The sequence below is a fragment of the Pecten maximus genome, chromosome 2 (assembly GCF_902652985.1).
Source record: "Pecten maximus chromosome 2, xPecMax1.1, whole genome shotgun sequence".
NCBI lineage: Eukaryota > Metazoa > Mollusca > Bivalvia > Pectinida > Pectinidae > Pecten > Pecten maximus.
In genome coordinates this window covers 15,848,782-15,862,075 of record NC_047016.1, presented here as the reverse complement: position 1 = coordinate 15,862,075, position 13,294 = coordinate 15,848,782, and the positions used below count along the sequence as shown (strand labels likewise).

General features: G+C 36.4%; 1 protein-coding gene across 1 annotated transcript in view; it reads right to left on the bottom strand.

Annotated features, from left to right (window-relative positions):
- Positions 1-13,294, bottom strand: part of LOC117319416 (inositol 1,4,5-trisphosphate receptor type 2-like) — a 75,823-nt gene that overhangs the window by 46,102 nt on the left and 16,427 nt on the right. The window contains 13 exon segments of the mRNA XM_033874228.1: positions 153-282; positions 931-989; positions 1,330-1,410; positions 1,661-1,711; positions 2,125-2,250; positions 2,991-3,076; positions 3,313-3,391; positions 3,770-3,918; positions 4,036-4,143; positions 5,041-5,128; positions 8,205-8,292; positions 10,780-10,883; positions 11,610-11,690. Coding sequence (XP_033730119.1) covers positions 153-282; positions 931-989; positions 1,330-1,410; positions 1,661-1,711; positions 2,125-2,250; positions 2,991-3,076; positions 3,313-3,391; positions 3,770-3,918; positions 4,036-4,143; positions 5,041-5,128; positions 8,205-8,292; positions 10,780-10,883; positions 11,610-11,690 — 1,230 coding nt within the window.

The following is a 13,294-nucleotide window of genomic DNA, read 5'->3' as shown; positions in this document are numbered from 1 at the left end:
TTTCACTATTCTCAATTAATTGTAGAGCTGTTTTAAATGACAAAAAAATTATTGAAGCCCACAACTTTCTAAGGTATTAATTTTATCTTCTTCAAAAATAGAAAATGGTTTTAATATATATATTTGCAGATATCTAGCCAAAAATTACACACCTCTTTAATCTCAAATTGTGTGAGGAAGAAGTCAATATGTTTGGCAATGTAGAGCTCGTTCTTCCTGCTGTCACCCATCAGATAGGTGTAGAGGACATCATACGCCTCCACATATATCCTCACCAGGTGACTGAAATTAAAAAAAAGAAAATGGGAATGAAATTCATCAGTATAGCATCAATATCATAAGATTTTCATTGCACTCCTTCTTTAAGAATAAAAAATTAATTAAAAACCTTACAAGCAGTTTCAATGGCTGATGGTTGGCCTATCAGTCACCTGAGTTAAGATTTGTATACTTAGTCTAATAGATGATATTTTGTTTTCAAATTTAGAATTATTAATATGTATGTATCAACCCCGGCCCTTGACCTTCAAAGTACATCAAGGTTTGCTCATATTTCAACAAACTCGTTAGCCTTTCATCTCTGCAGCATTCTGGCCAAATATCATGGCCCTAGCTGGATACGTGTCTTTGCTATTGAGAAGAAATTGTTTAAGGATTTTAACACATTTGACCCCATGACCTTAAAGGTGGGTGAAGGTCATTCACTTCAACCAACTTAGAAGCCCTTCATCTCAACATGCTACTGACCTAATATCAAGGCCCTAGGCCTCTTGGTTATTGAGAAGAAGTTGAAAATGTAAAATTGTTTATGAATGCATGACAACAGACTCAAAAAACCCTCAAAAACCGAAATTCTGTTCTTAGATAAATAAAAAATAAGGATATTTATGTCTATTATTATGTATTGTCAATGGCTGAACTAAAACTTACTGCTGGTCATCACAGCCTCGGAATGGGATCTGAAGGAGCTGAACCAATACTTCAACAATCTACAAATAAATCACAGTCAATAAAGTAACATTACATTGTGTACCATTTTCTTTAATTCAGTAATGTTTATATATTAAAAATACTGATGAAATATTGAATGCATATGTCACTCTTTTTGAAATCTTGAAAATGATGCTGTGATTTTGAAAAAAAACATATAAAACTGAATTCCCCAATGGCGATATTTCAGCCAAAAGAATATCCCCTTAAAATTGTTCAATTTTCCTAGTTTCTCTCAAAATACCTGTTTTATTTGAATGTTTTTGAAGAACAGGAATATTCCTGTTTGACGGAATTCTTAATTCACAGACCAACCTTGCCATGTTTCTGAATACTCACCTGTAAATTACGAAGCAGTTTCTGTCTCTGTTTGGTTGTCTCACCAAGCTCAAACATGTAAGCTCGCATTTCTTGTAGAGCCTAAGAGTATAAAAATGTATTTAGTAACACACATCTAATCATAAATTTTGTTTTTCTTGTTTCCAGGAATATTCAGCTAAAATTAGAAAGGCCAATGAATTTAAATTTGTCTTTTATCAAATAATCATGATGAAAAATTAAGAAGTAGGGATTTTCAAAAAGGATGCCATCAAAATGACATGAATTTGACCTCTGTTGACCTTTACTGACTTTAAAAGGTCACAAGCACTGGAGAGCTAACAATACTTACAGACACTGTATCATGAGCCATCTTCGCAGTCAGGACAATGCCCTTCTTTTTCTACAATGAATCAGCAGAGACAGTAAAGAATTAATCTTGTAATAGTACATATATAGACGTGAGTAGACATTTACATATACATTGTATATGAGTACATAGTAATGAATTATGCCACATCTTTTGTCAGCGATAATGAGATGATAACTAGGTATCATAAAAAATATAAACACTTCATGTCAATACTAGAAAGTTTCTGTTTAATTTATAAGTTAAGTTAATACATACTCATATGTTTTCTGACAATAAGTCAATATCTGGTATAAGCCCTTCCATGTCTTCTGGCTTCCTTTGAGTAAAAATTGATATGATGGCCTCTTGGGCTTAATACATGCTATTTTGATAATAGAAGATATATTGGACAACTTAAACCAAGATATTACTTTGAAATAAGATAAAATTCAGGAATAGCTTACATCTTCGACAAGCTTTTGTAGGAAGGGGACCATGCCTGACATGCCGTTGAATATTTCTAGAAGCTCTGGTTCAACTATTTGTAGGGTAAAGGCATCATCATATTGCTTCTCCTCGATCACACCAACCTACAAACAAGTAAATTATCTTTGGTCATAAAGTCATATAATTAATTTTTCTTTGTTTTCATGGTAAATACTCAAATGTGATTGGTCGAAAAATTCTTCTCATTCTTCTATGAAAGAAATTCCGAGAATGGCGCGAAAAATGTGACGTCACAATACGACAATTGACGTTGCGTATTGATTTGAGAAAAAGAATCCCATTTAAAACCAGTAAAATTGTACATAAAACATGTTTTAAATTAGAAAATCATTTTCAAAAATTAATTATAAGCATTGATGTCAATTATTTTTTGGTTTCATCGGGGTATGAAACAAATTTTGTTTACAAACTTCTGTAAGAATCCGCTACGCGGATTCATACAGTTTGCAAACAAAATTTGTCTCATACCCCGATGAAACTAAAAAAAAATGACATCAATGCTTAAATCAACCTACAAACAAGTCAACTATCTCTGGTCATAAAGTCACACCAACCTACAAGTACAAACAAGTCATGGTCTCTGGTCATGAAGTTACACAAACCTAACAAAGAAGCAAAATTTCATAAAAAACATCAACAATGAAATTATTTGTTTTTTGTTATGGTTAGGATTTTTTTTTTAAATCCTTCCCAAGAAGTTTAAAATAAATAATGGATGATTGCATAGAAAACAGTGGTACTCAATTTTTCATTTTCATTTTTTAGAAACAGAATGAGTTGAAAATTGATGAATTATTGCTGTAATGTAGAGAAAAGAAGATACCTTTCTGAGCTCTGCTGTACTCCACTTGTGTGCTGTCATGGATCCATTGTCAGAAGAATCAGACTGCTGGCGACTCATGTACTTATCTGAAATACACAGCAAAAGTTTGTTCTTTTTCAAGTAATAACTTCCAAACTGATGATGAGCATTTTCATGATCATTTGTTTTTGTTTTGTTTTTAATTTGGTATTCAGTATTCATTTTAATAATTTTGAATTTTTACAGAATAAACAATTTAAAAATTGGAGCAAGGAAAATTTTTCAAGCTAAAAATTAAATGAAAGCACACAATTCCGAAAAAGCTGGATTCTAATTAATTTACCCATAAAGCCATGCAGCCAGAAGCCAGTAGACACATGCTGGATTCTACAATAACTGTCCTTCATGACACTCTGCTCAGTCTACAAAGTAGAGATAAACAGCTTCTGAACAAGATCTTTTTATACAATATTTTAATTACACAAGGTCTATATTAATCTTAATTTTACAAGATCTTCATTATATGATATCTTAATTCTTAATTCCATAAGATCTTAATCATCAAAGATCTTTATCATCCAATACATGTATATTTATCACATAAGATCTTAATCATTCAAGAACTTTCTCTAAACAATATCTTTATACTTAAAGATTTTGAGAAAGTAATCTAGAACAGTCCTATTATTTTTTTTTCTAAATTTCCATTTGATTAATCAGCTCTTCAAACTTTGAGCTCCGGGCAGTGGTACATACAATAAATGTTCTATCATTTATTGTTTAAGATGAATATTACTTACCTTGAAGACAGCATGTAGTTTGAAGACTGTACGGGGATCCGTATGGGAAGAACACAGAGTGAGTTCATTTGAAGCTTTATCTACAGCGAGATACTTCCGACTACACATGTGTACAATCTTGATGGGCTGCTCCCACTTCAGAATACCACCTGAATCATAATACATCCGGACATTTTTTTGAGGTTGAGAAAAAATGACCTGACAATAAATGAACAATAAAAAATTTCAAAATACTTATTCAACAGAACATAAGATGACCATTTTACCTTTGACAGGCCCATCTTGTAACTCTATCTGCCAAAAGGTGATGGAGGCAGTACTGGGGAACATGGTTTTAGGAATTGTCTGGTCCATCGGACGTACACGCAAATGGACTGGAAACCAAACACAAAAAACAATCATCTTTACTCTCAACTAAAAACAAATGTACTCATTTATAGAGAAGCGAATGTCAAAAAAATAATAGGACAATTACATTTTATCAAACATCTCTCTTTCGTCCTTTATCATTTGTTTTTAAAAGAAGGATTTTTCATAGTTTTAAATATGAAAGAATAAAATCTGCATTTTCTGAAAAGAAATATCTTTTATTGTTGAAAGTTTTTTGTGAAATTCAACTTTCAAAATTAAACTGGTTTAGGTCAATGATGTAGATCCCAAGGTAAAACGCAACCTTTCTAGTATTGTTTAACGTCCTATTAACAGCCAGGGTCATTTAAGGACATGCCTGGTTTTGGAGATGGAGGAAAAACAGAGTACCCGGAGAAAAACCACCGACCTACGGTCAGTACCAGGCAACTGCCCCGGTTTCGAACTCGCAACCCAGAGGTGGAGGACCAGTTATAAAGTGTCAGGACAACTTAATCACTCAGCACCCTAGTTTGTATCTTACATGTTAAATGATATAATCCTATATATGCTTCTTATTCAGAAGTAATCATTTGAAGATTTTAGCACAATAAGCTCCCGTGACCTTGAAAATGTGTCAGGTTCATTTATATCCCATTGCCCAATATTCACAAAAAGTTGTTAAAAGATTTTACTACAGTATCTTCAAACAGGTCAAGGCCCTTTTTCAAAATCTTGATAACCTTTCATCTGAGAAAGCTAATGGCTAACAATCTCAATATTATGGCTCTCAATTATTAGGATTCTTGGTTATGGACCGGAGAAGAACTTGTCTGAAAAGAAATGTTGATACCAGACAGAAAGACCAATTTTGGGCTAGACAAGCTGAACACTCAACAGGGGAACAAATTGGGTATGCTCACCATCCTCCTGAATTTCCTCATTAAACAATCCCTCTGCTACAAGGTATGCCTCCATCTCTTTATGGAAGAAGCGAACAGGTTCTCCAATCTAAATAAATATTTATCATAACAAATGTAACTGGATATTAACTTTTTTCACTGTAAAAACATTGCTTTTTTTTTTTTTTTTTTTTTTTTACTTTGTTTCAACTGATTTCTATTGTTGGTCCATATTTGGCAATCAAGTAAATATATCAAACAAAACAACTGTGTGTGTGAAATTACAAAATCAAATCTCTACAATTCTTAATGGGAGGAACGTTCCAGCATTTCTCTATGGAAATAGTTCCTAATGTAAAAATAATATACCATTATAATAATGTTAAAGAAAAAATCTTGATACATGTAGGCATGTTTCCCATTACATGACTGGAAGAAAAAAGGTAGTATTATAATGGGTATAATGGTTAATAGGTAATTCTATTTTTTCACCTGTGGTACATACTGTCCTGTGATTATATGAAGTATGGTGATCCTCATTTTAATACTGCTTCCTTGAAAATTGTCACAAGAAATTACGGTACATTTACAAGGCAGACAAAATAATGGTCAGTAATGAAAAAGGCAAAAAACATATATATTTACTGAACCATTTATTTCCTCTGTCCCTAACTGGAGCTCTATCTTTTTTTCTTTTTTTTTCTTTTCATTTTTTGATTTTCGTAAATGAAGAGGTATCGGCATCAATCAAATTACCTGTCTTTAAAAAGAATTTACCAAAATAACATTTTAATACATCTGATATTTAATTGATGCATTAAAAAAGTGAGTAGCTCTTGTATTTTTCTTTATAGACTTGATTAGCTGGGATGTAAAAAGATGTTAATACAGTTAACACCATTACACCCTATATATGGAACATATGTAACAAATGCCATCACCCAGCGGACCTCCGCCCAAGTTAAAACCTCCATGTAGCCACAACCCTGGACACTGTATGAGTCAAGGTCACAATTCATTAGGGAATACTAGATTGCTTTATGAGTAATTGATACGCAAATGTTTATGTTTGTTAAGGGTTTGTGTCCCTAATGGCAAAGATAGTGGGTTTGTCTCCCTTAATGACAAAGAGAGTGGGTTTGTGTGCCTTAGTGGAAAAGTGAGTGGGTTTGTGTGTCTTAATCGCAGAGAGAGTGGCAGACTGCATCCCCTAATAGCAAAGAGAGTGGGTTTGCGTGTTAATGGCAAAGTGGGTGGGTTTGCGTGTTAATGGCAAAGTGGGTGGGTTTGCGTGTTAATGGCAAAGTGGGTGGGTTTGCGTGTCTTAATGGCAAAGTGGGTGGGTTTGCGTGTCTTAATGGCAAAGTGGGTGGGTTTGCGTCCCTTAATGGCAAAGTGGGTGGGTTTGCCTCCGTTAATGGCGAAGTGAGTAAGTTTGTGTGCCTTAATGTTAAAGTGATGAGGTTTGTGTCCCTTAATGGCAAGAGAGTGGGTTTGTGTGTCTTAATGACAAAGAGAGTGGGTTGGCATCCCTTAATGGAAAAGTGGTTGGGTTTGCGTCCCTTAATGGAAAAGTGAGTAGGTTTGCCTCCCTTAATGGCAAAGTGAGTAAGTTTGTGTGCCTTAATGGTAAAGTGATCAGGTTTGTGTGCCTTAATGGCAAGAGAGTGGGTTTGTGTGTTTTAATGGCAAAGTGGGTGGGTTTGTGTGCCTTAATGACAAAGTGGGTGGGTTTGCATCCCTTAATGGCGAAGAGGGTGGGTTTGCCTCCCTTAATGGCAAAGTGAGTAAGTTTGTGTGCCTTAATGTTAAAGTGATGAGGTTTGTGTCCCTTAATGGCAAGAGAGTGGGTTTGTGCGTCTTAATGACAAAAAGAGTGGGTTTGCATCCCTTAATGGAAAAGTGGTTGGGTTTGCGTCCCTTAATTGAAAAGTGAGTAGGTTTGCCTCCCTTAATGGCAAAGTGAGTAAGTTTGTGTGCCTTAATGGTAAAGTGATCAGGTTTGTGTCCCTTAATGGCAAGAGAGTGGGTTTGTGTGTCTTAATGGCAAAGTGGGTGGGTTAAATTTGCGTCCCTTAATGGCAAAGTGGGTGGGTTTGCCTCCCTTAATGGCGAAGTGAGTAAGTTTGTGTGCCTTAATGGTAAAGTGATCAGGTTTGTGTCCCTTAATGGCAAGAGAGTGGGTTTGTGTGTCTTAATGACAAAGAGAGTGGGTTTGCATCCCTTAATGGCAAAGTGGGTGGGTTTGCGTCCCTTAATGGCAAAGTGGGTAAGTTTGTGTGCCTTAATGGTAAAGTGATCAGGTTTGTGTCCCTTAATGGCAAGAGAGTTGGTTTGTGTGTCTTAATGACAAAGTGGTTGGGTTTGCGTCCCTTAATGGCAAAGTGGGTGGGTTTGTGTCCCTTAATGGCAAAGTGATTAAGTTTGTGTGCCTTAATGGTAAAGTGATCAGGTTTGTGTCCCTTAATGGCAAGAGAGTTGGTTTGTGTGTCTTAATGACAAAGAGAGTGGGTTTGCATCCCTTAATGACAAAGAGAGTGGGTTTGCGTCCCTTAATGGCAAAGTGGGTGGGTTTGTGCGCCTTCATGTCAAAGTAAGTGGGTTGGCATCCCTTAATGGCCAAGTGACTAGGCAGTAATGGAAATGATATATATATTTCCATTCCATCTGTCTGAAGCAAAGAATGAATGTGTAACTGACTCATGTAGTGAGAGGGGCGCAGGCAACAAGGCACTTACCAGGTAAGGGTGCTGGGGCTGAAAGAACCATTTCAAAGTTATAAAACATCCCTATCTCAACCAGTTCATTTTATTTCTTGACTACAGTGAGATAGAATATAACAAATATAGTATAAATATCCCATAGATAAAAGCATACAATGTAACCTGGCTAAACTGAACACCATGGAAATGATATTTTCAGTCTCTTTTGCTCCTGCGAACTGTTAATTCACGAATTTCATGACACTCATGAACTGTCATGAATTGGAGATGGAAAGTTCATGACATATAGTTCATGAATTTTAAGTTCATGAATAGTACAGTTTATTAACTATAATTCATGAAAAAGTTCATGCACAGTTCACGGATAGACAAGGGACCAGTGAGACTTAGAGGTTTAGATAGATGTCGTTATTATACAGGGTTCAGTTTAGACAGGCTACACTCAGAGAGAGGCTAACTTACCTTGAGTCTTTCCTCCTCCTCCACTATAGGTTTGTATTTACGGTATACCACAAACCCTGTTGTCTGGACAGATAGGTTCAACTCATGACTGTCAATGAATTCAAAATATTACTGTAGACTGCTGTACCTTACCAGTGATGAGCCTTTGCTTACTAATAAGCCCACCCATCTGTTTATAGATTTGGTTTAGTTCAATGTGAAGGTCATCGATATTAGTAAATTTTCTCTTTCATTATATAATCAAAGATATGATCGCCATCAGTATAAGAATCAGGGTGGGCTTCATTTGTATATTCACACAAGTAAGAACAATGCCCTTGCTTTCTGAACTTTTAAATGTAAAACATATTTCTGAATAAATTAACCTATAGTTAGTAACATACAGATATATACATATCCATAAAAACCATGTCGATATCATATAATGACAGACATTCCCACAGCTGTGTATAGATGTGTACCTTTCATGACAGACATTCCCACAGCTGTGTATAGATGTGTACCTTTCATGACAGACATTCCCACAGCTGTGTATAGATGTGTACCTTTCATGACATACATTCCCACAGCTGTGTATAGATGTGTACCTTTCATGACAGACATTCACACAGCTGTGTATAGAGGTGTACCTTTCATGACAGACATTCACACAGCTGTGTGTAGAGAGCCGTACCTTTCATGACAGACATTCCCAGAGCTGTGTATAGAGGTGTACCTTTCATGACAGACATTCACATAGCTGTGTATTGAGGTGTACCTTTCATGACAGACATTCACACAGCTGTGTATTGAGGTGTACCTTTCATGACAGACATTCCCACAGCTGTGTATAGATGTGTACCTTTCATGACAGACATTCACACAGCTGTGTATAGAGGTGTACCTTTCATGACAGACATTCACACAGCTGTGTGTAGAGAGCCGTACCTTTCATGACAGACATTCCCAGAGCTGTGTATAGAGGTGTACCTTTCATGACAGACATTCACACAGCTGTGTATTGAGGTGTACCTTTCATGACAGACATTCACACAGCTGTGTATTGAGGTGTACCTTTCATGACAGACATTCACACAGCTGTGTATTGAGGTGTACCTTTCATGACAGACATTCACACAGCTGTGTATAGATGTGTACCTTTCATGACAGACATTCACACAGCTGTGTGTATAGATGTGTACCTTTCATGACAGACATTCACACAGCTGTGTATAGATGTGTACCTTTCATGACAGACATTCACACAGCTGTGTATAGAGGTGTACCTTTCATGACAGACATTCACACAGCTGTGTATAGAGGTGTACCTTTCATGACAGACATTCACACAGCTGTGTGTAGAAGAGCCAGTACCTTTCATGACAGACATTCCCAGAGCTTGTGTAATAGAGGTTTACCTTTCATGACAGACATTCCCACAGCGGTGTATAAGGTGTACCGTTTCATGACAGACTTCACACAGCTGTGTAAGAGTAGGTGTACCTTCATGATCAGACATTCATCACAGCTGTGTATAGAGGTGTACCTTTCATGACAGACATTCACACAGTCGTTATATAGGAGGTGTACCTTCATGACAGACATTCACACAGCCTGTGTATTGAGGTGTAACTTTCATGACAGACATTCACCAGCGGTTTGTATAGATGTGTACCTTTCAATGACAGACATTCTCACAGCTGTGTGTAGATGTGTACCTTCATGACAGACATTCACACAGCTGTGTTAGATGTGTACTTTCATGACAGACATTACATTCACACAGCTGTACCTTTCATGACAGACATTCACACAGCTGTGTATAGAGGTGTACCTTTCATGACAGACATTCACACAGCTGTGTAGAGAGCCGTACCTTTCATGACAGACATTCACACAGCTGTGTATAGAGGTGTACCTTTCATGACAGACATTCACACAGCTGTGTATAGAGGTGTACCTTTCATGACAGACATTCACACAGCTGTGTATTGAGGTGTACCTTTCATGACAGACATTCACACAGCTGTTTGTATAGATGTGTACCTTTCATGACAGACATTCTCACAGCTGTGTATAGAGGTGTACCTTTCATGACAGACATTCTCACAGCTGTGTGTAGATGTGTACCTTTCATGACAGACATTCTCACAGCTGTGTGTAGATGTGTACCTTTCATGACAGACATTCACACAGCTGTCTGTATAGAGGTGTACCTTTCATGACAGACATTCACACAGCTGTGTATAGAGGTGTACCTTTCATGACAGACATTCACACAGCTGTGTATAGATGTGTACCTTTCATGACAGACATTCCCAGAGCTGTGTATAGAGGTGTACCTTTCATGACAGACATTCACACAGCTGTGTATAGAGGTGTACCTTTCATGACAGACATTCACACAGCTGTGTAGAGAGCCGTACCTTTCATGACAGACATTCACACAGCTGTGTATAGAGGTGTACCTTTCATGACAGACATTCACACAGCTGTGTATAGAGGTGTACCTTTCATGACAGACATTCACACAGCTGTGTATTGAGGTGTACCTTTCATGACAGACATTCACACAGCTGTGTGTAGAGAGCCGTACCTTTTGTGGTAGACAGAGTGACCAGGAAAGAGAAACTTGCTGACATGGAGGAAGGATCCAGCAGACTTAACACTCTCAAACATAATCTGGTCCTCCACTTGTACCTGTGGATATTCAATCAAATACATTTGAATGTCTTTGCATGCAAATTATACATATATAATGAACATATTACTTTCAATTGATTCCCATTTCTACAGTATTCCACAAGCAGAACAACTTATAGCACTTAATTATCACAAATATAGATCTACCAACAAATCATTAGATTCAATGTTCACTGATAGGGAGATTAATACAATTAGTATCATCTTCAGTGTCATAGATTAATTAAGTACAGTATCAATATCAAAACTTGTTTAAGTAATTATCAATGTTTGATGTTGAGTTTATCACCCCGTGAACAGCTAGGGTCACTTTGAAGCGGGGTTCCCTTGTAGTAGTTGGTGGCTACCTCACTGAATTACATGCGAGGCCTGTCACATGATATCCAGGGCAATTAGGGTAAAGTTCCCAAAGACACATCTACAACAGCACAAAGCGGTCTGTTTCTCAGCTTCCTGAGAAACACAAACCACCATAGCCATGGACACACTTCGGATCTTCCCCTCAAGTTACGTGATTCATCACTCTAACCAAATGAGCAGTCAATTATTTAGCCCCCTAATACTCTGTGTAACAAGTTAAGTGGCAGTAACCCATCACTATTTGGTGAAGATACAGCTTATATTTCGGGGAACATTTCCTTTCTTTACAGTCCTTTTTAAACATCATTCATTCATGAACAATACTTTTAGTACGTTGTATCATATACTGGCGGTAAAACTTACTGTGTCACCTTCAGCCTTGACCTTGTAGCGCGGCATGATGCGGAACTGTGCATGTTTAGCATTAACACTAAGAAGTTCAACCTGGAATAAACAAATGGACATCTTCATATATGATACATGTATAGTACAGACTTGCGTTGAATTTCGATCAATTATCTTCCTATTATTATAGTTGTAGAGTATCTATAAGCAAGACAAAAAATCAGGAAAGAATTACAAATAATTTCATGTCTCGTCTGTCCTGCTTTGTCAATGTAGTACGTTTTAAACAAACTCTAAATTCACTTAAAATGCAGCAGTACTTTTTCCAAAAACATCCAAAAAACTTCTAAAATAGTATGGAAGCACCCTGTATACAATATAGACATGTGTAAATATTGATGCAATTGCAAAACAAGTATCAAATTTTCAATTTTGAATCCTTTCCATTGGAAATGAAATGATTTATGCTGAAAAATGTGATTTTCCAATAATAAAGTTCAGCCCCTGCCCAAGGTGAAATGTGAGACTCAGGTAGCACACCACAGTAAGACAGCCTGGCCATGGGCAATTTTTTTGTTAAGCAAATAACTCCTGTATTATGATATGTATAAAAAATGAAAAAATAAATGTACACTATAATTGGTATATCCAGTATGAAGTAGTACATACAGGCTTCACATTTATTAAAACAAAAGTCAATAAATTGGTTCCGGATTTTAAATATCCGGATTTTCCGAACGTGTGTTTACACAGGAAATTTAGTTTCGCCTACAGCGCAAAATGGAAGCCCACAGAAAAGGTAAGATAGCGGAAAAACTTAATTTACAACATATGTCCAAACAAGATTAATTCTGTCTTTGGGATAGAGATATTTAATTTTAAATAGGTTTCAGAAAAAAAATTGTGTAGAGAATTGTGCCATTTTGGGTCAAATATCATAATATTTTGCAATTTTTGAGAATTTTTTAAGCTGTTACCATGGTATTCACAGCTCTAAAAATCACAGAAAATATCAGTTTACTTATCCTTCAGAGCTCTATTAAAATTGCAAATGTTGTACAGATTTCAAATATATATACTTTATTAGAGGTTATATGTAAGGTTAACTGGCAATGTTTACATATCTAAAGCATGTGCCATATTTTTCAGAATTTGGCATTTTTACTGTACACTGCTACCTCAGGGACCAAGAAATTTACAATTTTGATAAAGCAACTTAAGACCCGACCCTTCAATCTATGGAGAGAATTTCTGGGTCTTGAGAAGAAGATTTTTGGAATATCAGTCAATATGACCCCTTTTGGCCCTGCCCCTCAGGTCCCTGGGGTTGGAAACTATATAATTTACAATTTTGGTTGGTATTTACCCCAGGAAGGATACTAGGAGTTTTGAGAAGTAGAATTTGTGAAAATGTTGACTACTATGTAATGACGGAAGATGACCGATGCATGAAGGATGAAACCAGATTCGAAAAGGTCACTGAAAGTCATGTAATCTGTAGAGTGTTTTGCAATTTTCATACTACAATGAAACTTTATTTCAGGTTTGATAGAAATAACATTCATTTGATACTTTTCAAGGAACTAGCTGGACTAAATACAGAAATTAAAAGTCCAGACTCCCAGCATCCCTGCAATTTCCAATTGCAATTTGAGATATATCGGGTCATATAGACATCAAAATAAAGGAACTGCAAACTGGCA